Below are 27,741 nucleotides of genomic sequence, written 5' to 3' on the forward strand. Positions count from 1 at the left end.
CAGCAACCTGGCAACCCACAATGTGTCCTTATTAACAACTTACATTATTCAGGTAACTCAAGTCATTAAACGTACAGGGTGCTACAGAAAGAGGTTTCCATGGTTACCATCATGCCACACTATGTTTCAGGGAGACCTGCAGCAAACGTTTCACGTTATTCACAAATGCTGGTCATCAGAGGTCAAAGGTCAGAGTTCAAGGTTCTCTCCAGCCAACAATATCTCAGGACCACCATGAGGCACAAACATCCACTTTGACTGGATGAGCTGATAAGTTTTGGTGGTCAAAGGTCAGAGGTCACGGTCTCAGTGAGTTCACATCATTTTCCTGCTGTGAACACAATATGTGAGGAACTCCTTGAGAACATCTCTTCAGATGTGGCACAAACATACATGTGGACTCAGGGAGGAAGTGATTAGAGTTTAAGCTCAAAAGGTCAAAGGTCAAAAGTCACCTCACATGAACCCAGACTCATGAGCTCGATATCTGGGGAACACTTGGAAGTAATGTCTTCACATTTGGCACAAATGTTCACTCGGTCTCAACGATTAAGTGATTAAATCTTGGTGGTCAAAGGTCAGAGGTCAGAGATCAGGTTCGCTGTGACCTCGCATCTTTCCTATTGTAGTGAATGTGAGATCTCAGGAACGCCTCAAAGGAATTTCTTCACATTTGGCACAAACATTCACTTTGACTGAAGGATGAAGTGATCAGAGTTTGGTGGTCAAAGATAACTGTGACATCACAAAACACATCTGTGACCATAACTCAATAGCTCATACATTAATTATGGATCAAATGATTATTATTCCTTTGTGTTCATTATTGGACGCCATCAGTGAGGAGCAGAGGGACACTGAGACCATGTTTACTGGTGACATCACCTCCAGCTGATCGTAGATCTTAAGCGAGGTCGGGACTGACGGCCTCGTCCATGTTTTATAAGTTATTATTATTATCTTCTTTGCAGGAGCATCTATATGAATTTGGACAGATATGCGTGCGTGCGTGCGTGCGTGAGTGAGTGATCCGGTCTGCCCGTGTCACTGAGTACTTCCTCAGCCTTCCAGATGACAGCTGCCACCTCCAGCTGGTCCTTGAGGACCCTCCACGCCATCAACCGGACCAATTTATCTGGCCTGTCACAGCACGCTGCAGAAAAAGGCATCACAAACAGGAAAAGGAAACACAAGCTTTATTTATTTTACCCAGAATGCTTTGGAGTGAAACAACTCCAAACCCAGTTGATTCAAGTGAAAAACCTTCTTTTATTTTTACATTTAAAAAAATCAACAGCTCATCAGAAAGACAAGAACAAACAAGGCACCCGTGTTTCTAGTAGCAGCCGACCACGACTGATGAACACATGATGCTGTCACCATGACGACATCTTAATCATCCATCAACCATCCATACATCTATACAACGTGAACATGAGTCTGTGAATAGATCATAATTTAACAGCATCATAATAAATAAAACAATCACCAAACACGAGCATCTGAATTTCACCAAAATGGAAGGAGAGTTACTGCGTTGAAACAACAGACCTGGTCAACATCACACTGAACAACACGACCACCAGGTTTAACATCCATCATCTCTGAGACCCTCCTCCCCCCACACACAGGAAAACCATCAGTATTCATAGCAAAATCGCCTTTGGTGCGTTCATTTCATAACGAGGAAAACAACCAATCAGAAACCACCACAAAACAAACAGACATAAGTTATTTAGATGAAACCATGATCCATAATCTCTTTGGTTCAATAAGGCAAAGGTGACACAAAAACAGCAGCTTCCACCACGCAGAGGAGAGAGGTCAGAGGTCAGGAAACAGGAAGTTACAGACGTCTTGCGGTCTGTGTTTTTTCTCCACCATGGAGCTGCTGACCAGCCAACACAGGAACCCTGAAACATGGACCGTCTCCGGCTGCTGACATCATTCAGAACCAGAATTGAGGTCCCGCCACAGACTGGATATAAAACCACAGATTGGATATAAAAGTGTTCGTAGCTTCAGGTCTGTAAAATGGTTCCGATCCAGAAGTGTCTTCAGCTGCAATACCACCGAGTGCCACTAGAGGTCGGCTCCAAAAAGCCTCCGGCTCCATAGACTCCCATTCAACTTCTCTCATCAAATCCAAAGTGAATAAAATGTGTCCATCAGTTATCTCGGTGTTGTTAGCTAAAGTCACTCCTTCTTATTAGTTTTCTGGAGGTCCATCTGAAAATAATCCCTCATTCATTAGAAAAGAAGATTCAAGAAGACCTGTTTTTGGGGGCGTGTCTATCGGTGGGCGGGACGTAGTATCGTCAGGTTTACAATCAGATCAGTCAGATCCACCGCTGGCTCCTCCCCCAGCTCATCCAAATATGATCACTTCCTGCTCCAAACTGCTCTGAACTAGCAAGATGGTGACAGACAGAATCTGAACTGGAGGATTCATAATGTTCACAAACCAACAATGACATCACTGATGGTTGATGACATCACTGATTGTTGTTGATGACATCACTGATGGTTCTGGTTGGTTCGAATAGAAACTGGACCGTTGAACAGGTGCTGTGTCGTTTTAGAGGAGAGATGGGGACTGATCGTGTCCACACAGATCAGAGAACGGAGGAGGAGCTGCTGTTTTAAAGACTGAAATCAATAACTAGTTTATATAAACTCCAAACATACATGTCCAAAGTAAGGCTGGACGTGGACATCCACCTCTCAGACAGACAGAGGAGGAGGACAGGAAGAGGACAGGAGGTGGATTAGTGCAGGAACAGGAAGTGAAGATGAATCTTCCTCTTCTTCCTCAGCGACGGCCTCTGTTGGTTCATTAACCTGTGTGTGTGTGTGTGTGTGTGTGTGTGTGTGTGTGTGTGTGTGTGTGTGTGTGTGTGTGTGTGTGTGTGTGTGTGTGTGTGGAGTCTCAGTGCTCCTTCATCCTGTGAAGAGGAGAAAACATTAACAGTTTAAATAAGTTGATTTTGTTTTACAGTCAGAACAATAAACTCTGTAAACCTGAATCTGCTGGTTTTGGATCAGGTCAGGTCAGGTCAGGTCAGGTCAGGTCAGGTCAGGTCAGGTCAGGTCAGGTCAGGTCAAGTCAGATCAGGTCAGATCAGATCAGGTTGGGTCGAGTCAGCTGCAGTCATCAGTAACCAGGACATTTTATCATGTATACAAAGCGCAGAATTGCATTCCAAATATGGTGAAAAGTGGGCGGAGCCTTCAGAATTGGGAACTGGCCTGTCCCCAATGTTCAACATGTCCCTGATCCTGCCAGCTGTAACTCCCCTCAGCTCCATCACCATGTGTCCACTTCCACCTCCACTTCCACTTGCACCTCCACTTCCAACTGCACCAGCACCTCTACCTCCACCTCCAACTGCACCTCCACCTCCACCTCCACTTGTACCTGCACCTCCACCGTTTTAGCTCATTGACCTGCAGTGTGTTTGTTCTCACACTCTCTACACACACTGTCACGTTTCATGGTCTTATTTTGAAAGGTGATAAAGGTGGAGGTGGTTTGTGTGGTTGTAGTTCATGTCTCAGCCCAGCAGTGGAGTATAAAGTCCAACTGACTCAGCCTGATCAGAGTGAAACAATGTGATGTACTGACAGTCGTTCATCAGGTAGAATCAAGGTGAGACTTACTCCACAGCAGAGATGGGGCGGGGCTTAGATGAGGTCAGCTCCTTCGTCACCAGCCGGAGCAGAAGCTGCACACACACAAACCAACACAAATTCAAATATTAGATGTGTATTTGTTTCTGTGTATCAGCCTGCATTTAAATCTCATTCAGTCGCCTGTGGTCACCTGGCAACAGAAAACACCTGAAAACAACACCTGGCAGGCTTCATGTTCCCTCTGCTGGCAGTCTGTTTGGGTCCCTACCTGCTGGAGGGGAACATCTGGCTCTACACTGACACATCTGGACTTGTATGTGTGTAGTGGGTTAAAACTACCTGAAGCACTTCCTACAGCTGCTTCACAATAAAAGCCTGCTGGACCACAACAGAGGGCCAGAACTATAAACACAACTGAGAGTGACAGCCACTGGTTGACTGAAAGCTATAACTTCCTCTATTGTTTCAAAATAAAAGTCCTCATTTCAAATTAAAAGACCACTTCAAATTAAAAGACAATCTAGCATTTTATACACAGTCCAGCCATATAGTGTGTAGGTATAGACCAGTGTGTACACACACACACACACACACACACACACACACACACAGAACCAGTACATCTGTTAACATGCAGTGTCAATCATTTTTAAAATAGTTTGACTGCTTTAATGTTTAAAAAAACATGCAGAGACTCTCTTTGCATGTTTTAATTAAGCAGTATTACACAATACGGTGCACTTTAATTTCACTACATCACTGTCGTGTCAATAATGAGGTTAAAACAGCCTCCAGTGTAATGCTGAGATTATACAACAAGTTACCAACTAAATAAAACATGTAATCTACATCTGTTCATATTGTGGAGCAATTCACTCTCTAAATATAAAACTTTTAGTTAGCGTGATTTCTGTTTCCATGGCAACACATGGGGTATGACTAACAACTAGAAAACAATCAGTCCCGTCAGTAGACTCTTATGTAACGTATGTAATGTTCACTACTCCAGGAAGTAGTAGGACCCTTAGCAACCACCTAGCAACAGAGAGGATTTCTAGTCTCCAACTGAATAAATACAGAATATAGAAACACTAAACTGCTCAGCGAGCTCAGTCTGGTTGGAACAAAGATATCTGATGAACAAAGATATCTGATGATATCTCAGTAGGTACTGAGGTCTTCATCTGGGTTTCACATCAAAACTATACACAAGAAGAAGGAACACAAGTCCAAGTTTGAGTACAAACTTCTGGATCACTTCTCAGTCAGTGGTTTTTAACTTGTTCTGTTCAAGAATCTCTAGCAACTGTCCATAAACCTCCAAACAACTGAACATCTCTCCAACACAGAGGTACTGTTAGCACACTGTGGTGGAAAGTTATTATCCAGTAACACCTGCCACCTGACTGGAAGCTCCTCCCTCTGATGTGATGGACCCAAAGCACCGAGGCGACACCTGCTGGAGCCATCAGGATCCTACAGACACTTAAAACTGAACTGGAGGCTACAGGTTGAACCTGCAGGTTTCTACCCAAGTCTCTACTGAGGCTCTGAACGCAGCTGCAAACAGAGCAGGGAGACCAGACCAGTGACATCTCTGCAAGTCTGAGGAGGTGGATCCTTCTGCTTCATCTACTTTCTTTTTTCTTTTTGAGTCAGATGTCGGGTACTTGTATATATATTATATCATACTTAATAGAATATTGTTACTGCTTATTAAAATATATATACCTAGTACATTTTAGTTAATTTTTTGCTGTACATTTATACTACACTATACTGTATAATATACATACCTATGCACATCACTCAAAGAAATCCTTATCACTGATGTGCAATAACTGTTCAATAATTAATATATCCTGGAAATTTACAATGAAAAAATATATTTTATATCACATATTTTTTCTTTACATTAAAATGTATAGGTCAAGGTGTATTTTATTTATTTTGTGTATATAGCTTGATTGTGTGTGTGTATATTGATTTTATACTTTGGTTTTTATTTTTTTACATTTTCCTACAAAATCTTCTTTTTATCTATTGTTTTTTGTAATGTTTTCCTCTGTGTACCTGTATTCCTAAATTGTTGTCACTACTAAATTTCCCCACTGCGGGATTATTAAAGTCTCATCTCATCTCATCTCATCTCATCACCACCGGTGGTGTTGTTTCTGGTGTTTCTGGTTGTTCAAGCACTCACCAACAGAGCCAGGAAGTCCGCAGTCATGAGCATGTAGAAGACCTGATCCCAGCCGCCTGCAGACAACAGTCCGGCCAGCAGGGGGCCCAGCGCTGCACCTGACAGCACAAACACAAGCAGGGTCAAGTCAGCCAGAGTGGATCCTCCTCACACTGTCAGACCCTCATGAATGTAACAGTTCAGGAACGATGATGAACTGAGTTAAAACTGACAATGTGATGACGTAAAGATCTGAACAGCATTAAACATTAACGATGATACTTGATATTTCATTTCATGGAAACAACAATGAACGAGACTGAGTGTTGTTCTAGTATCCAGATCTCCACTGTTCTCCTTCATAGTTTATCCCAAACACACCAGAAACACTCCCTTTATATGAACTTATATTCATCCACAGTAGAAAATAGGCCCAAATACTTTCACTTAAAGAGCTGTTGTTCATATATTTAGAGGGAAATTATAAAATACACATTGACCTTCTTTTCCCAGGATTTTGGAGAACAGCAGACTTGGGTAAGTGCATTTATTTTAGAGCGTTGGACAGGATATAAACAGACAGGAGCTGGTCTTCAGCAGACAGCCACACTCAGGAATCAGAGAGAAAACAGGTGCTTCAGGGGTTTCCTGATTACCTGTCTGACATCACAGCAGCACATCCAACAGTCTTCAGGGACCACATGTCACAGGTAACTTAGGTTTTTATCAGAAAAACGTTCCAACTTGCAGAATTTTACAGCTAAAAAACTGTTTCAGATTCACTGATATGTATCAACAAACTTCACATCATCAGCAGATAAATGTCCAGCTGATCTACTAACGATGTGCAGTTTAACACGCGTGTCCATTCTGTGTGTTTGAATGAACACGTCATATTGGGCGTTTCTACTTGAAGGTGTAAAATACTGAGAGGAGAAATGTAAACAGATAAATGAATCAGCTGTGATGATATTTACTAAACCTGGAAGTAGAATCAGGAGAAGTGATTGTTGCGTATTTTAGTACGACTGAAGGTTTTAATCAGATGAACATCAGGAGAGACGGCTGCTCTTATTGTGAAGGAGACGCAGGAAACCAGAGAATATGTAGAGAACGAGGTATTACACCCGTTAAACATTTCTGATGTCAGAGGGAAACATTATTCAGACATGTCGTCTGTCCAGATATGATATTTTAGAGTTATTGAATGAACTGAATGATGATTGACAGCCAGCAGCGTACTGCAAGTACCACTGATGGGGTATCAGTCCTGTTCTTCAGGGGAGCTGTCCGTGGTCCTGAATGTGTCCAACACAGTTCACAGGGAGCTTCAGAAGGTTCCCACCAAATGAAACCAAGTAAATGGAGCGATATCACCAGATATCAGTGATGCAGTTACTCTCAGTAAATCACCTGCAAAACAGGTGCAAAATAAACGTGCAAACTTTTGGAATAAACACACACTTTAGTGCCCTTTGTTAGAGCTCTTAGTAAATCAGGCCCTGAGGGTCGGGTATGGAGATATTTAAGGTCAGATTCGATGATCAGGTGTAGACGAGTCACCGAGCTGTTAAAGGAGAAACCAGCTGAAAGTGATGTGAGCAGCTCAGAGTCAGAAACCCGCAGCGGACCATAGGACCGGGATGTTCACTTTATATTTATGTGTGCATATATATATACATATATATCCTGTGTGTGCACTGACCTACAGATCCGGTACCGTCGATGATGGCGGGTGACAGTCGACAGAGCTCTGGCATTGCCTTTTAGGCTCTTGTGGGTTCCCTGAAACCAGAGGAGGAGGAGGGGGAGGGAGGTATACAGATAAATAATATGTCTTGTTAAACACAGTGATCCTGTAAATGACCCAGAGAGTTTGTGTTCTTACCAGATCTGCAGAGACTGCAGTGGTGATGAGGGCATACGGTCCATTCACCAGTGCTCCACACACCAACAGCATCCCTGGAAACACAGACACACGTTTGGACGGGTTCTGATGGGTTCTACTGGTTCACCGAATGAGCTGCTGATGTTCAGGAGGACTCAACGGTCCAACCAATCAGAGCGGATGAGCAGCTGCGTCCGTGCAGCCAGGTCATGTGACTTCTTCTATCAGGACTGCATACATGAGCTCTGGCTGGAAACTGGATCTGAACTCCAGCGTCTGTTTTTTATGACAAGTTTCTGCACTTCCTGTTTATCTTTGGTAAAAATAAAACAATGTGCTTTTCATTGAATTTCAACACACTGAAGACAAACGTTTTACTGTGGAGCTTCATACATACCAGACCTACAACTAATAAATGTAGTGTATACAAGAACAACACAAATTTTTTAAATATACATATATGATATACATAAAATATAAATATATATCTATATCAAGGTCTCATAGTTCACTGGGTGTTGAGTATCAGATCGTTATTGTTCACATAAAAGAAGCCGATTCAGCTGCTTTGGGTGGACCTCAGCTATGTGAATAAATGTTTCTAGACATGAGGAGCTCTCTTTTTCCCATGAAGAAAAAAGGCTAGAGACCTCTGATCTGTATGTTTAAAAATATATAAAGTTATTACAAACAACACTTAAAATAAATAATAATATGTCAAACGTCTAAGACCACATCTCATATATACATATGATATTATCAATGTGTTACAATAATTATAGGAGTGATGAAGTGTTACGTAAACATGACGGAGGACAGGCGGCATCTTACCGATGGTCGGTCCCAGACCCAACTCACTGATCATGGAGAAGCCGTACAGCTGCAGGACAGACACATACAGCGGTTACACAACACACACACACACACACAGGTCAGAGGTGTAACAACAACACTAAAAGTTACACAACACACACACACACACAGGTCAGAGGTGTAACAACACTAAAGGTTACACAACACACACATATACGCACGCACGCGCACTCTCTCTCTCTCTCTCTCTCTGGTCCAGCAAACAGTGTGGGGACCTGAACTTACAGTAGGAGCAGCCAGCAGCAGCATCACTGCACAGGTGGAGGCTCTCTTCCCCAGTTTATCAGAGACCACTCCTGCCAGGACCCCTCCTGAGAGAACACACAGTAACACACATGAACACTTGCACACGCACACACTAACACACACAAAGAACAACAGCACTCACCCACGATTCCTCCAACATCAAACAGGGTGGACAGCTCTCCGGCCTTCTTGGCATCCAGGTGAGCTGAGACACACACACAATCATAAGTGGTCATTGTGTTACATTCTGTCTAACCTGACAACTATCCACATCAGCCTCCTTCAGAGATATCCTAGAGATACAGAGATACTCTACAGATACAGATACAGAGATACTCTACAGATACAGAGATACTCTACAGATACAGAGATACTCTACAGATACAGATACAGAGATACTCTACAGATACAGATACAGAGATACTCTGCAGATACAGAGATACTCTACAGATACAGAGATACTCTACAGATAGAGATACTCTACAGATACAAAGATACAGAGATACTCTACAGCTAGAAATAATCTATAAATAGAGATACTCTACAGATAGAGATACTCTACAGATACAGAGATACTCTACAGATAGAGATACTCTACAGATACAGAGATACTCTACAGATACAGAGATACTCTATAGATACAGAGATACTCTACAGATACAGAAATACTCTACATATACAGAGATACTCTACAGATACAGAGATACTCTACAGATGGAGATACTCTACAGATACAGAGATACTCTACAGATACAGAAATACTCTACAGATACAGAGATACTCTACAGATACAGATACTCTACACATAGAGATACTCTACAGACAGAGAGATACTCTACAGATACAGATACTCTACAGATACAGAAATACTCTACAGATACAGAGATACTCTACAGATACAGAGATACTCTACAGATACAGATACTCTACACATAGAGATACTCTACAGACAGAGAGATACTCTACAGATACAGATACTCTACAGATACAGAGATACTCTACAGATAGAGATACTCTACAGATACAGAGATACTCTACAGATACAGAGATACTCTACAGATAAAGATACTCTATAGATACAGAGATACTCTACAGATAGAAATACTCTACAGAGATACTCGACAGATACAGAGATACTCTACAGATACAGAGATACTCTACAGATACAGAGATACTCTACTGATAGAGATACTCTACAGATACAGAGATACTCTACAGATAGAGATACTCTACAGATACAGATATACTCTACAGATACAGATATACTCTACAGATACAGAGATACTCTACAGCTAGAAATAATCTATAAATAGAGATACTCTACAGATAGAGATACTTTACAGACACAGAGATACTCTACAGATAGAGATACTCTACAGATAGAGATACTTTACAGACACAGAGATACTCTACAGATAGAGATACTCTACAGATAGAGATACTTTACAGACACAGAGATACTCTACAGATAGAGATACTCTATAGATACAGAGATACTCTACAGATAGAAATACTCTACAGAGAGATACTCTACAGATAGAGATACTCTATAGATAGAAATACTCTATAGATAGAGATACTCTACAGATAGAGATACTCTACAGATACAGAAATACTCTACAGATACAGAGATACTCCATAGATACGGAGATACTCTACAGATACAGAGATATTCTACAGATACAGAGATACTCTACAGATACATCCATCTGAGGGGACATTTGTGTCTCAAATAACAGGATTCATTGGAGGTATCTTTGTTTTAGAGTGTCAGTTGTGTTGTTGACGGTTCTGTGGAAAAACAGGTGAAGAAGAAGAACAACTTTCGCTCTCTGTGGTCTCACCTGCTTTGGTGATATAGAGCGGCAGCCAGAAGAGGAAGGTGTAGCTGACCAGCTTGGCAAACAGCAGACACAGAGAAAACTCAATGACTCCCTGCAGGGACACACACATGAGACAGGGACACACATATGAGACAGGGACACACACAGGAGACAGGGACAGCTAGTGATCCTATAGTGATGGTTAGTGATCCTATAGTGATGGTTAATGATCCTATAGTGATGGTTAATGATCCTATAGTGATGGTTAATGATCCTATAGTGATGGTTAATGGTCCAGTAGTGATGGCTAGTGATCTTATAGTGATGGTTAGTGATCCTGTAGTGATGGTTAGTGATCCTGTAGTGATGGTTAGTGATCCTATAGTGATGGTTAGTGATCCTGTGTGATGGCTAGTGATCCTATAGTAAGGGTTAGTGATCCTGTCGTGATGTGTAATGCTGTGATGACTGGGTGTGAACACTGACCGGTATCCGCAGGGCTCCCATGAAGCTAATGGCGGATGGCTCTGACTCGCTCTTCACCACCACCACGGGCTGCACCGGGACACACACGCTGTCTCTAGGCAACAGCAGCTCCGTGTCATAACTCTGCAGGACAAGAGAGAGACACGGGCAGGTCAAAGGTCAGGGGCTGGATGCATGTCCCTCACAACCCGGTCCACTTCAGGACAAAGAGCGAAGAGAAGCCCAGAGATCATCATCCATGTTCCACTGATTTTTAACCAACAGGTAATTTTAGATGACAGCAGAGCTGCTGACCGGCTGATTTCATGCAGGAAGATTAATGGTCCAGATTACATGAGTGGAGTTTGATAACTGTGTGGCAGGAAATGAATCAAAGAGACACGACAGGCTCTGTGATTTGAAGAGAAAGTAAAGATTTTATCCAATTAAATTAATAATTACAGACACACACTGTGTCTGTTTGTGTTGCCTTACAACCAGTTTGGTGTGATGGCAAGGGTTTGCCATACAGATCCAAACAGGTTCCACAAACCCACAGGCTGAGTCCAAACGTCCCAGTGTCGTCCGACCGGCTTGCTTTGAGCTACACAGTCCATCTGATGGCCGGCAGCATGTCAGCGTAAATCCTACTGCTGTCCACAAAGACTCGGTCCACAGGTTCGGACGGTGGACATTTGGACCCAGCCTGAACATGATTTGACCCGGCCTCCACAGATTAGAGTGCTGCCCTGCTAAACACCTGCAGGAACTGACCTTTCTGTTCTGAACGCTATCCTGGGGACAATAGTAGGCCTGGGTGGAGGACAGGGACATGTAACAGTGAAACAGACTGATAGTCCCACAGGTCATCAGGTGACCTTGAATCGCTCTCACCTGTGCGGGTCTCAGGGACTGACCTGCAGCTCCCAGCAGCTCAACTAACTCAGAGTAACTTTCTGTTATCTGTATCCAATAACCTTGACAAACGAGATCACACTGAGCGGTCTCATGAAGCTGGTTATCAACTGGATAAGTCAACCTGGTGTGTAACAATCCCACTCTGACATGAAAGGGGCGGGGTTTGCAGCATCTGACCATCTGATGAACATGGACAGGTGTACTAACAGCAGAATGTTTTACAAATGAACATCAAACCATAACATCAGACAGATACAAAGAAGTTAAAAGACTGAATCCAGCTGACAGCAGCTGAATGATGGAAGAACAGAAATATCAGACTGAGTGAACATGTTTGTTAAAATGAATCCTGAACACTGAACCTTCAATGTTTAACACAACAACTACAGGAGATACTAAATAAAACAGTGTACAACACCTAATACATACAGTGATGCACACAGTGACACACACCTTGCTCTTGTTGTCCTTGTACTGCAGGTAGACCTCTCTGTGTCCGTTGACTGGACCGGTCCAGCAGCTGGATGGAGCCTGTTTGAAGACACCATCATCACATTAGTACACACACCTGCTCCAGGTGAGCTGTCAGTCATCCGGGTTGGGTCACATGTTCTTCAATATGTTTGTAACAATAAGGAGCAGCAGAGTGTTAGGTCATGAGTCCGAGCAGCAGCCCACAGATGAGCAGGTCTACACATGTTTGTGTATATATGAAACTGAAACCAACAGTTGGACAAACATATGTTCAAGCAGCCATCGTGTCTTCATCATCAGGCAGGATGTGAACACAATGATTTATTGTTAGTGCAGCAGCAAGTGCATTGTAGCTGAGCAGTGTAAAACAGAGGCTTGTTGGTGGGTCCTGGTCCTGGTCCTGGGTCCTGGTCCCGGGTTCTGGTCCTGGTCCTTGTCCTATCTCAAATCCATGTTTAGAATGGATGCAGCTTTGTAGAGCTTCATTTCCGCTACTTCACCTTTGGTAGCGTTGCAGTTGAACAACATCAGAGTGAAGCAGCAGGTGTAAAGACTCGGTCTGTCCTCGACAGCAGACACACTCCTACGTTGTTGGTTGAGGTGGAAAAGCTTTCAAGTCAAGTAACAGCAGTCCATCTCCGCTGCTGTTACTGTGAGCAGCTGTTAGAGCGGCAGCAGAGAGATGAGAGAGGCTGTGATACCTTCAGGTGTGTCCTCGTACACAGAGCTGTGATGAGCATGAAGGGGACGGTCTGAGTGTCTCTGTGTGGGACACAGCAGGGGACACATTCAAGTAGAGTCAGTCAGTGAGCTGGACCTCCACCACACACATTGGAGCTCCACCTGACTGTCCTTTAACGTTGTTTAACGTAACTGATGTGCTCTCTGTGTCGTCCCTGTGAATTTAACTCATTACTCCAGATGAACTTTAAACATTCAGCAAGACACAAATAAACGGTTATAAATCTGATCCAGTCATCGTCCATGGCTACTGTACAGACAGAAGCTGCTAACAGCTCAGTGTAATGGCACTGCAGCTAGTATTAAAACCATAACACTCCCACCTGGATCTGCTGCAGAGGATCAGTAATGGATGCTGATACAGAAGACATGTCGACACATGAAATACACAGGAAGGATTAAGGCAAAAGAAAGATTCACTTCCTGAACAGAGACAGAAACACAGACTGTCTGTACTCACACTATTTCCTGGAGAGGAGGTCTGAGCGTGTATGCCTCTGAGGTCATTGGGGTCTGGAGGGGGAAACAGACGCAGTGAGATTAACATGACTACAGACTACCCTGTGTGAACAACAACATGGACTCCATACATCACGTGTCCCTCTGGCCAATGAGGAGCCGGTACTTACGCTCTATGAGGAAGAGGAAGCAGACCACGCCCATGGCTGCGATGATGAGCCCCGGCACGATGAAGGACAGGCCCCAGTTGGAGGAGACCCAGTACCCGGCGATCAGAGAGCCCAGGATGTTCCCCACCGAGGTGTGGGAGTTCCACAGGCCCATGATAAGTCCACGCCTGACAGGAGATGGACACAAGCGTCACTGCACACATCCTCCTGTCTCACTGAACATCTTCTAACCAGCTCCTTCACTGATCAACATCCACCCATGGAGACATTCTCACGGTTTAACAAACACATGTATTCATCAGCTGTTTCTGAGACAGAGGCAGGTGAGCACTGAGAACACAGAGACCTGATGAAGACTCTGATGAAGACCTGATGAAGACCCTGATGAAGACTCTTATAAAGACCCTGATGAAGACCCTGATGAAGACCTGATAAAGACCTGATAAAGACCCTGATAAAGACCCTGATGAAGACCCTGATGAAGACCTTGATGAAGACCTGAAGACCCTGATAAAGACCCTGATGAAGACCTGATGAAGACCGTGATGAAGACCCTGATGAAGACCCTGATGAAGACCCTGATAAAGACCCTGATAAAAACCCTGATGAAGACCTGATGAAGACCCTGATGAAGACCTTAAGACCCTGATGAAGACCCTGATGAAGACCTGATGAAGACCTGATAAAGACCCTGATGAAGACCCTGACGAAGACCTTGATGAAGACCCCAATAAAGAGCCTGATAAAGACCCTGATGAAGACCTGATGAAGACCCTGATGAAGACCCTGATGAAAACCCTGATGAAGACCTGATGAAGACCCTGATAAAGACCTGATGAAGACTTGATGAAGACCCTGATGAAGACCCTGATAAAGACCCTGATGAAGACCTTGATGAAGACCTGAAGACCCTGATAAAGACCCTGATGAAGACCCTGATGAAGACCTGATGAAGACCTGATAAAGACCTGATAAAGACCCTGATGAAGACCCCGATAAAGACCCTGATGAAGACCTTGATGAAGACCCCAATAAAGAGCCTGATAAAGACCCTGATGAAGACCCTGATGAAGACCCTGATGAAGACCCTGATGAAGACCTGATGAAGACCCTGATAAAGACCTGATGAAGACCCTGGTGAAGACCTGATGAAGACTTGATGAAGACCCTGATGAAGACCCTGATAAAGACCTTTATAAAGACCCTGATGAAGACCTGATGAAGACCTGATAAAGACCTGATAAAGACCCTGATGAAGACCCCGATGAAGACCCTGATGAAGGCCCTTATAAAGACCCTGATGAAGACCCTGATGAAGACCCTGATAAAGACCCTGATGAAGACTTGATGAAGACCCTGATAAAGACCCTGATGAAGACCCTGATGAAGACCCTGATGAAGACCTGATGAAGACCCTGATAAAGACCCTGATGAAGACCTGATGAAGACCTGATGAAGACCCTGATAAAGACCCTTATAAAGACCCTGATGAAGACCTGATGAAGACTCTGATAAAGGCCCTTATAAAGACCCTGATGAAGACCCTGATGAAGAGTCTGGCCCCTGTTTTTAATGTAAGTAATTGAACATAACATCTCTGACTGGCTGAGTTCATAGTTGTTTTGTTTTCAGTTGTTCTGTCAGCTGCTGTCTCACTGATTAATGTAAAGATGAGGCCGTGGAACCATGAGACCAACAACATCAGGTGAGTGTCTTTAAACGTCTCCGTCTCGGTGACGAGTGGTGAACACACCTATCGACACTCTAAATAACATGCTGATTGGTGCCTCACTGCTCTGTTCCCGGGATCCTCTCCTGTCAGTCACTGCACATCTTACCTGCCCTTTCCGAACCAGTTGCCGATGCAGGTGACTACACTGGGCCAGCCGGTGGTTTGGACCAGGCCGTTGGCCACCTGAACAATGATAAGAGGGTGAATCATATTAGTAGTGTGGCTATGTTTGAATGCATGTGCACAGAAAGCTGTCATCGTGTGTCTGAGTGAACTCATCCATCTTCAGTGCTGTCAGCAGCTGGCTGGTGTCTGTGTTTACTGTGTGTGTCTGCAGGCTCCTTTTACAGGACAGTCAGTAGTTACTCAGCGATCTTCTCTGTAACACTGATGTTCTACAAAGCTCAATCCATAATGTTCCTGTTGAACGCAGCACGGTGCTGCACACAGCAGGAGCACCAACAACCTCCATCAGGAAGTATTCAGAGTGACTGATCAACACCAGCACGTTTACGTGACCGCTGGTACGTGAGCATCTGTGATGTTACCACAGAAACCTGAAACTGGAGCAGAGAAACATCAGACTTTAGATTAAACTCTGTAAACGGTCAACAGAGACCCTCGAAATGTTCAGAAAGTCTACGGCGATGAGGCGACAAGACGGGTGAGGTGTTCTGATGACATCATGTTTCAAAAGGGGCGGAGCTTCACTGTCCAAGAAGAAGAAGGATCAGGAGACGCCAGGTGGGTTTTCTTTTTTTCTTTGTGTCACCGTGAATTCGTCCCCCAGAGTCAGACTGACTGAGTTCCGCAGGGACCTTCTGAGGTTCTGTTCTGGTTCAGACTTCGTTTCTGCTTCGTAGTCTTCAGGTCAGTCTGGGTTTTGTGCTTCCTGTTGGATTTAGAAACGACTCCCCTCCCTGTGTCTGTCTTTGTTTCACTTCCTGTCCTTTGTATGATCGTTGGCCCCGCCCCTGATTAGTTTCGGCTGTCCCTCGTTGTCCTTCCCTCCCTACTGTATTTAGTCTGTGTGCTCTTCCCTCTTTGTCACTTTGTTGCTGTGTCTTTTCAAACCCAGAGAACACAAAACACCTGTACTGTGGCGCCATGGCAACAGGCTTCTCCAACATGGCAACAGAGCGCTCTGTGATCGGCGTGTTGAAGATTTTGTTCCCCGAAATGTGAGGTTTCTCTGAATACTTCCTGAGGAAGGTTGATGGTCCTTTGTGCTGCGTTCAGAAACTCTCTGAACGTTTTGATCCTCACTCGTACTCTTGAATAGCGTCATCCTGCGTCTCACCTGGACGAACACATAGAAGCCCAGGCTGTGGATGTTGTAGATGTAGCCCAGTCCAAACAGGCAGGTGAAGAGGCCGCTGGTCAGCATGCCCACTGTGAGGTACAGTCGAATGGGCACACGCTCTCCGATGATGCCGCTACAGGGGCACACAATGATGACATCATATTAACTGTCTTACTCTGATAAATAAAGTTGTATCAAATATCCAGCTACATACAAACTTTGTTTCATCACCTTCATCCAGGAAATGTTTGCGTTCAGCCTCACATGACTGTACGTCTTTATAACTGGATGTTTTTTTAACAATTAAATCAAATGAAGAAGATTGTGTTGGTGGAGATGATGTGTTCTCTAGTTAGTCACATGAACGGACTAAAAGTTGGACATAAACACCTAAAGGCACCGGATGAACCTGGTCCAAACCTCTGCCAGCGTCCTTCCTGTCACTTACATCATTCAATAAAGGCCAACAAAAATAAAACCTATAAAAAGGAAACATGTAAAATTAACGTGTAGATTTAGATCCTTTAAGATCTGCTGATGAAAAACATAAAGACGGAAATAAAGACAGCGTTCTTCTAGAAGAGCAGCTGATGAAGACTGTCGCGGGGGGGGGGGGGGGGGGGGGGGGGGGCAGAGAGTCCATCCAACACAAACAGCACAACTGCTCATCCTCCTCACTGATCAACAACAAGTCAGTTCATCTTCATCAGGCTTTAATGAAGGACACCGTCATGGAGGGCAAATGTTAAAAGAACGGCTTTTAGATACAAGAAAGGTTAACCAGACTTTAACCTGCAATGATGACATCGTGAAACACTGAGGACATCATGAAATACTGATGACATCATAAAACATGACATCATAAAATACCTTATTTCTATGGAGTTTACAGTATTTAAATGTTTTTATTACATATACGATATACTTTGGTACCTTTTACTGTGCTGCAGTGACTCACTTTCACCCTCACTATAATAAAACATCCTATGTTGCAGTCTCACCTCAGGTACATTCCCACTGCATAGGCACACAGGAAGGAGTAGTCCATGGCTCCCAGCAGCTGTTTGTAGTTGCTTTTATCTGAGAACATAAAGGAATGATTGGTTCATTCAGGCTGCTGTGAGGCTGCTGCTATGTTCTTCTTCATCAATGCAAAAGGAAACGAAGCACATCTATCTTTATAACATATGCGTTTCATATCAGATGTTAATGTGGCACAACAACAGTACCCCCCCACCCCCCAATAAAACCTCCAAGAAAACCCCTGAAATATGAAGAGTCAAGCAGATACTAACCAAAGGGCTTCCAGCTGCAGTCCATATCTGTGTGGAGGGACAGCTGCTGGCTGCCGCTGGACGCAAAGGTGGCAAGTTCACTGACAGGGGAGCAGTTCTTATGAAGTTCACTCTGTCAGGATGAAACCAGATTAGTTCACCAGTCAACGCCGCGCGTTCACCAGTCAACGCCCCGCGTTCACCAGTCAACGCCCCGCGTTCACCAGTCAACGCCGCGCGTTCACCAGTCAACGCCGCACGTTCACCAGTCAACGCCGCGTTCAGGACTGTCTTTGTTACCTTTACAATGCTGATGGGCTTCCTGGACAGGTGGAAGCTGGTGTAGAGCAGGAAGGTGAGGATGAAGGTGAGAGCTCTGTACCTGCAGAGAGGAGACACAGGGGGGCCGCACTGAGAGCTAATCCAAACTGAGTGACATCATCATTAGTACAGCCTAAAGAGATTTTAATGTGGAGACACTTCTCTCCTCTGTTAGTAACTGTTTAAAAAGTTCATGCTGAGACATGCTGAAGATAAAACCACAACACACAAACTATTTGATTGGACACTTCTGCCAAGCTGCAAAATGTATGAACTTCATTTCAGATTTATTTAAAATAAAAACAAGTCTGTTTGGTTTTTGATGATGTTTGATGATTGAACCAGAGTGGAACAGCTGTGGTCAAAGAGGCCCTGAGCTGCTCTGGGACTGATGTCAGGGTCCTGGTTGATTGTCTCCTTTCAACAGGTTCACTTAGGATCACTGTCCTCCTCAAAGATCCACTCCTGTCACTGTAATCGTTGTGCACACGTCAGAGTGGCTGCTGTCTTGTTACCACAGCAGTCAGGAGGAGCAGGTTTTACTCTGACATATTTCTGCAGTGTTAACGTGAACAAACACTAAGGCGTATGCCTGACGTTTCCTCATCCTGTTATAGAAGAAACTTACCTGACCTTCAATATCTGGCTGATTACAGCGAATGACATGTTGTGAAATATTTACACAGTGTTCCGGCTGTGTGACGTGGCTAACGCGTGATCACACAGAACCAGTTCATCCAGTCCAGCAGGATGTTTCCCTGCAGTAGAACGGACTGGTTCTCAGTCAGCTGACCATCTGGGTTTTTAAAGGTCAGCCTGTGTTGTATTTTCTGAAAATCAGGTGTTCAGCTGTGTGACGCAGTTACACGAGAGACACACACATTAATATGAGCACAGATGAACTCTGACTGCCCCTGAACTCAGCACAGATCAGTGACAGGGCAGGCTGTGACATCATCTCAGCTCTGTTGTTAGGTGGTGATGAAGAGCTGGGCAGTCATCATCACAGAGGAAGCTCAAACGCTGGCAGGGTGGACAGGCACTGCAGCGACACCACAGACCGACCTGAAGACACTCGGATGGAAGGCATGCAGTGTGTGTGTGTCAGTGTGTGTCAGTGTGTGTACATCAGCTGACAGCCTCAGACTGTGTGCAGCACACCCTCTCCTGCTCAGTCAGTATTGTTTTCTGAAAAGACGCCCTCGATTCAAGATGGACTGTGAAAGCTCCCGCCTTCCAATCCTGTCTGTCACACCTGTCTGTGTTTCTGATTGGCTGGCAGGTGTCTGTTTAAACGGTACACCAGAACCTGTCCACAGCTCAGGAGAGAGACAGCACGTACAATAATGAGGACAGATCAATTCACCAGCCAATAAAACCATGTTCCTCTGCGATGTAAGACAACTGCTGTCTCTGCAGCTCCTCCTCTGACAGAGCACAGATCAGTCCTGATCTACGTCAGGTGTTTTCCACTAGCAGCTCCAGGATCACATCCTTCCTGATTTACATCAAACACAAACTACATATACAGTTGAAGGCTTTTAAATTCCTGTGGGTTTAACTGTTCTGCAGAAACGCTTGGTGCCTGACCAATCAGTGATAGTCAGTGCTGTAAGCCCCGCCCCCAAAGTTCCTGAACCTTCAGACAGTATGTGTGCTTCCTTTAGAAGACTTCCTGCTGGGAACAAAGGGTTCCTGCAGACCAACAGGTTTACAGTACTGAGAAGAGGTCCAACCGTCTCAAACCCAACAGGTGACCTCAGATCAGGTTCTACTTCTGTAAACTCGGTGTACAGATGGTTTCATTCACAGCCGTCCGGCACATAGAGACACCATTATATATCCTGATTTGGCCTCCTTTCTTCCACAGGCTCTTATTTCTGTAACGGACACTTTCTATGCTGCAGGGAGCTGACGGCAGACACACTGAGCCCTCGTATCACTGCAGGGAGAACTGTCCTGCAGGTAAAAGGAACTACAGTACCCAGAAACAACATCCTGTAGTTCACCAGCAGAAACAGGTCATGCTAGAAACATACCAACACGTCTCCAGATCCCAACAACACCAGGGAACCTGCTGCCAGCTGTTACTGCTGACTCAGCGTCAAACAGGCAGAACCAACATTTCTTATTCTGACGGATCGAATGTCTCTGAAAAAACAGATGTCCATTCACTGAGGACAACACACTCTCTACACACTCTCTACACACTCTCTACAAACTCTCTACACACCCTCTACACACTATCTACACACTATCTACACACTTTACACACCCTCTACACACTCTTTACACACTGTGGTGGCAGGGTGTGGTTAGCTCAGCTGCAGGGTGGAGAGAGTGATGGAGTGGTTCAGGGAACAGTGCCAGGAGAAGGATAATTGGCACAGCTGAACTGAATCAGGGGATTGTTTTCTCTCCTTGATAAGTGAGCAGGACCTGGTGAGGAGGAGGGGAGGCAGCAACTGGACGGACGCTCGGAGGCAGGGCAGGAGAGCGCCGGAATCGAGAGCAACAAGTGTGTGTTAAGAAATAAAAGCAACCGTAAAACGAACTTTGTGGCTCAGCGGGTCGTTTGTGTCTCAGAGGAACCTCCACGGTAGCCCAGACGTGCTCTACACACCCTCTACACAGCCTCTACACACCCTCTACACTCTCTGCACACTCTCTACACACCCTCTATAACATCTATAGACTCTCTACACCCTCTACACACCCTCTACACACTCTCTACACACTCTCTACACACCCTCTACACACCCTCTACACACCCTCTACAGACTCTCTACACACCCTCTACACACCCTCTACACACTCTCTACACACCCTCTGCACACCCTCTACACACCCTCTACACACTCTCTACACACCCTCTACACACCCTCTACACACCCTCTACACCATCTACAGACTCTCTACACACCCTCTACACACCGTCTACACACCCTCTACACACCCTCTACACACTTTCTACACACTCTCTACACACCCTCTACACACTCTCTACACACCCTCTACACACCCTCTACACCATCTACAGACTCTCTACACACTCTCTACACACTCTCTACACACCCTCTACACACCCTCTACACCATCTACAGACTCTCTACACACCCTCTACACACCGTCTACACACCCTCTACACACCCTCTACACACTTTCTACACACTCTCTACACACCCTCTACACACTCTCTACACACCCTCTACACACCCTCTACACCATCTACAGACTCTCTACACCCTCTACACACTCTCTACACACCCTCTACACACCCTCTACACCATCTACAGACTCTCTACACCCTCTACACACTCTCTACACACCCTCTACACACTCTCTACACACTCTCTACACACCCTCTACACACTCTCTACATACTCTCTACACACCCTCTACACTCTACACACTCTCTACACACTCTCTACACACCCTCTACACTCTACACACTCTCTACACACTCTCTACACACCCTCTACACTCTCTACACACCCTCTACACACCCTCTACACCATCTACAGACTCTCTACACCCTCTACACACTCTCTACACACCCTCTACACACTCTCTACACACTCTCTACACACCCTCTACACACCCTCTACACTCTCTACACACCCTCTACACACATTTGTGTGGCAGCATGATGCAGAGTGTTGCAGTGTTGAAGAGTTGAAGAGTTGCAGTGTTATGCAGCGTGTTTCTCACACACACACATACCCACCATTGGTCCCTGTCAAAGGACACCAGCAGGCGGACCCCCAGAGGGACAGGGGCCATGTTTGGACGAAGGTGAGACAGGCAGCTGGTGTGAACTGAGCATCACAGACTGAGGAGGGACAGACAGACGTGAAGGTGCTGACTCAGCTCATCTCCACTCAGCAAGGGCTGCTGGGAAATCAGCCTCACCGGGACACATGGCTGACTGGAAGGAGTGAAGCTGGATGGAAGAGTCGGGGTCTGAAGAGAGGAAGAGGAGAAGAGAGGAAGAAGAGAAGAGTACAAACATCAACCGTATGACATGTGTCTCTTTTATGGATTTTCTGACTCCAGCTGACCTGAACACGATTTGACATGTAAACAAACTAATAATCTGACTCAGGTCTCAGGTACCACACACACACACACCTGGTCTCAGGTACCACACACACACACACCCGGTCTCAGGTACCACACACACACACACCTGGTCTCAGGTACCACACACACCCGGTCTCAGGTACCACACACACACACACCTGGTCTCAGGTACCACACACACCCGGTCTCAGGTACCACACACACACACCAGGTCTCAGGTACCACACACACACACCTGGTCTCAGGTACCACACACACCCGGTCTCATGTACCACACATACACACACCTGGTCTCATGTACCACACACACCCGGTCTCAGGTACCACACACACACCAGGTCTCAGGTACCACACACACACACCCGGTCTCATGTACCACACACACCCGGTCTCATGTACCACACACACACACCAGGTCTCAGGTACCACACACACCAGGTCTCAGGTACCACACACACCAGGTCTCATGTACCACACACACACCCGGTCTCATGTACCACACACACACCAGGTCTCAGGTACCACACACACCTCGTCTCATGTACCACACACACACACCAGGTCTCAGGTACCACACACACCTGGTCTCATGTACCACACACACCAGGTCTCATGTACCACACACACACACCCGGTCTCAGGTACCACATACACCCGGTCTCATGTACCACACACACACCAGGTCTCAGGTACCACACACACCTGGTCTCATGTACCACACACACCCGGTCTCATGTACCACACACACACCAGGTCTCAGGTACCACACACACCTGGTCTCATGTACCACACACACCAGGTCTCATGTACCACACACACACACCCGGTCTCAGGTACCGCATACACCCGGTCTCATGTACCACACACACACCAGGTCTCAGGTACCACACACACCAGGTCTCACGTACCACACACACACACCCGGTCTCAGGTACCACACACACCCGGTCTCATGTACCACACACACCCGGTCTCATGTACCACACACACACACACCAGGTCTCAGGTACCACACACACCAGGTCTCAGGTACCACACACACCAGGTCTCATGTACCACACACACACCCGGTCTCATGTACCACACACACACCAGGTCTCAGGTACCACACACACCTCGTCTCATGTACCACACACACACACCAGGTCTCAGGTACCACACACACCTGGTCTCATGTACCACACACACCAGGTCTCATGTACCACACACACACACCCGGTCTCAGGTACCACATACACCCGGTCTCATGTACCACACACACACCAGGTCTCAGGTACCACACACACCTGGTCTCATGTACCACACACACCCGGTCTCATGTACCACACACACACCAGGTCTCAGGTACCACACACACCTGGTCTCATGTACCACACACACCAGGTCTCATGTACCACACACACACACCCGGTCTCAGGTACCGCATACACCCGGTCTCATGTACCACACACACACCAGGTCTCAGGTACCACACACACCAGGTCTCACGTACCACACACACACACCCGGTCTCAGGTACCACACACACCCGGTCTCATGTACCACACACACCCGGTCTCATGTACCACACACACACACCAGGTCTCAGGTACCACACACACCAGGTCTCAGGTACCACACACACCAGGTCTCATGTACCACACACACACCCGGTCTCATGTACCACACACACACCAGGTCTCAGGTACCACACACACCTGGTCTCATGTACCACACACACACACCAGGTCTCAGGTACCACACACACCTGGTCTCATGTACCACACACACCAGGTCTCATGTACCACACACACACACCCGGTCTCAGGTACCACATACACCCGGTCTCATGTACCACACACACACACCAGGTCTCAGGTACCACACACACCTGGTCTCATGTACCACACACACCCGGTCTCATGTACCACACACACACCAGGTCTCAGGTACCACACACACCTGGTCTCATGTACCACACACACCAGGTCTCATGTACCACACACACACACCCGGTCTCAGGTACCGCATACACCCGGTCTCATGTACCACACACACACCAGGTCTCAGGTACCACACACACCAGGTCTCACGTACCACACACACACACCCGGTCTCAGGTACCACACACACCCGGTCTCATGTACCACACACACCCGGTCTCATGTACCACACACACCTGGTCTCAGGTACCACACACACCAGGTCTCAGGTACCACACACACACACCTGGTCTCAGGTACCACACACACACACCCGGTCTCAGGTACCACACACACCCGGTCTCATGTACCACACACACCCGGTCTCATGTACCACACACACCTGGTCTCAGGTACCACACACACCAGGTCTCAGGTACCACACACACACACCTGGTCTCAGGTACCACACACACCCGGTCTCATGTACCACACATACACACACCTGGTCTCAGGTACCACACACACCCGGTCTCATGTACCACACACACACACACACACACACACACACACACACACACACACACACACACACACACACACACACACACACACACACACACGGTCTCAGGTACCACACATACACACACCAGGTCTCAGGTACCATACACACACACACACACACACACACACACACACACACACACACACACACACACACACACACACACACACACACACACACACACACACACACACACACACACACACACACACACACACACCCGGTCTCAGGTACCACACACACACCAGGTCTCATGTACCACACACACCTGGTCTCATGTACCACACACACACCTGGTCTCAGGTACCACACACACACCAGGTCTCAGGTACCACACACACCTGGTCTCATGTACCACACACACACCAGGTCTCAGGTACCACACACACCTGGTCTCATGTACCACACACACCAGGTCTCATGTACCACACACACACACCCGGTCTCATGTACCACACACCCGGTCTCATGTATCACACACACACCTGGTCTCATGTACCACACACACACCAGGTCTCAGGTACCACACACACCCGGTCTCATGTACCACACACACCCGGTCTCATGTACCACACACACCTGGTCTCAGATACCACACACACCAGGTCTCAGGTACCACACACACCCGGTCTCAGGTACCACACACACACACACACACCTGGTCTCAGGTACCACACACACCCGGTCTTATGTACCACACATACACACACCTGGTCTCAGGTACCACACACACCTGGTCTCATGTACCACACACACACACACACACACACACACACACACACACACACACACACACACACACACACACACACGGTCTCAGGTACCACACATACACACACCAGGTCTCAGGTACCACACATACACACACCAGGTCTCAGGTACCACACACACACCAGGTCTCAGGTACCACACACACCAGGTCTCATGTACCACACACACCCGGTCTCATGTACCACACACACACCTGATCTCATGTACCACACACACACACCAGGTCTCATGTACCACACACACCTGGTCTCATGTACCACACACACCCGGTCTCATGTACCACACACACACCTGATCTCATGTACCACACACACACACCAGGTCTCATGTACCACACACACCCGGTCTCATGTACCACACACACACACCAGGTCTCATGTACCACACACACACACCAGGTCTCATGTACCACACACACCTGGTCTCATGTACCACACACACCAGGTCTCAGGTACCACACACACCCGGTCTCATGTACCACACACACCAGGTCTCATGTACCACACACACCCGGTCTCATGTACCACACACACCCGGTCTCATGTACCACACACACACACCAGGTCTCATGTACCACACACACCTGGTCTCATGTACCACACACACCAGGTCTCATGTACCACACACACCAGGTCTCATGTACCACACACACCAAGTCTACACACACCAGGTCTCATGTACCACACACACACACACCTGGTCTCAGGTACCACACACACACACACCAGGTCTCATGCACCACACACACACACCTGGTCTCAGGTACCACACACACACACACACCTGGTCTCAGGTTCCCCTGACGACATGCTGTCTGACGCTGGCTCTGCTGCATGAGGTCATGAGGTGTGTGCAGGTGTCAGGATGCTGATACTTCCAACCACAGCGACCACATACACAGGTAGGTCTCATATGAAGTCATTCCTGGCAGCGCTTCCTGGCTTCAGGTAACTAAAACAGCTCTCACACACTCCGTTCCTGAGACATACACACACACACTCCTCCCTGAGACACACACACACACACACACACACACACACACACACACACACACACACACACACACACACATACACACACACACTCCTCCCTGAGACACACACACACACACACACACACACACACACACACACACACACACACACACACACACTCCTCCCTGAGACACACACACTCCTGCCGGTGAACTTACTTCGTGCGGTCGACGGTTTTTTTTCTTCGTTCCTGCTTCAGCTGAGACGTTTCACTTCCTTTTGTTCATGCTGACGACTGTCTCACACACACACACACACACACACACACACACACACACACACACACACACACACACACACACACACACACACACTTCTTCTTGTATTTCCGGTTGTGTAGACACGGTTCGGTTCACTGCTGCCCCTGCCGGTGAGGATACGTCACGACTCCCTGAGGTATATGTGTGTCCCTCACCAGCAGCATTATAAAGGAAACATTTAACTATTATTATATTATTGTGAAGGTATTTTTGTGTCTTTATTATGCAAGCAAAACAAAATCAGTTTTGAGTTTTGTCAGTTTTCTCGCCGTGCAATCAAAAATCAAGTTTGTTGGTAAAAAATATATAAACTGAAAATAAATTATTTGTGTCAGTTAAAAAACTTTTGTCCTTCTACAGGTTGGATCATGTCTTTTTGTTTAGTTCATGTCCGATCTATAAATGACCCTTTAACAGTCGTTTTAGGATCCAGTAAAACGTTGGTGAAAGCTGGTGTCTAACTGCCAGACTAAACAACGTCCGGGACACTGTGCTGTCATTCAAAAGCTCAGCCAATGGAGACGCACCCCTGAGAAGACCCGCCCACGCGGTCAGGGAGCGGAATCACAAAGCTGGCAGCGAGAGCAAAGGTGTTACCATGGAGACAGCAGCAGTGGGCATTGTA

The 27,741-nt window shown here is 46.3% G+C and overlaps 1 protein-coding gene across 1 annotated transcript; it reads right to left on the reverse strand.

Moving 5' to 3' along the window:
* Positions 1-1,180: 1,180 nt before the first annotated feature.
* On the reverse strand, positions 1,181-27,159 carry slc37a1 (solute carrier family 37 member 1). The gene is given in 21 exon segments (XM_069155206.1): positions 1,181-2,945; positions 3,661-3,725; positions 5,837-5,934; positions 7,521-7,548; positions 7,550-7,600; positions 7,704-7,777; positions 8,535-8,583; positions 8,802-8,887; positions 8,965-9,027; positions 10,667-10,757; positions 11,132-11,254; positions 12,482-12,559; positions 13,704-13,756; positions 13,873-14,039; positions 15,711-15,787; positions 16,905-17,040; positions 17,909-17,987; positions 18,203-18,314; positions 18,482-18,563; positions 22,230-22,465; positions 27,015-27,159. Coding segments are annotated over 20 exon segments (1,584 nt in total). The 5' UTR covers positions 22,286-22,465; positions 27,015-27,159; the 3' UTR covers positions 1,181-2,929.
* Between the last annotated feature and the right edge of the window lie 582 nt (positions 27,160-27,741).

This window comes from Embiotoca jacksoni, unplaced genomic scaffold (assembly GCF_022577435.1).
Source record: "Embiotoca jacksoni isolate LCO1_2020_lvr unplaced genomic scaffold, fEmbJac1.0.p SCAF_2, whole genome shotgun sequence".
Taxonomy (NCBI): Eukaryota; Metazoa; Chordata; class Actinopteri; family Embiotocidae; genus Embiotoca; species Embiotoca jacksoni.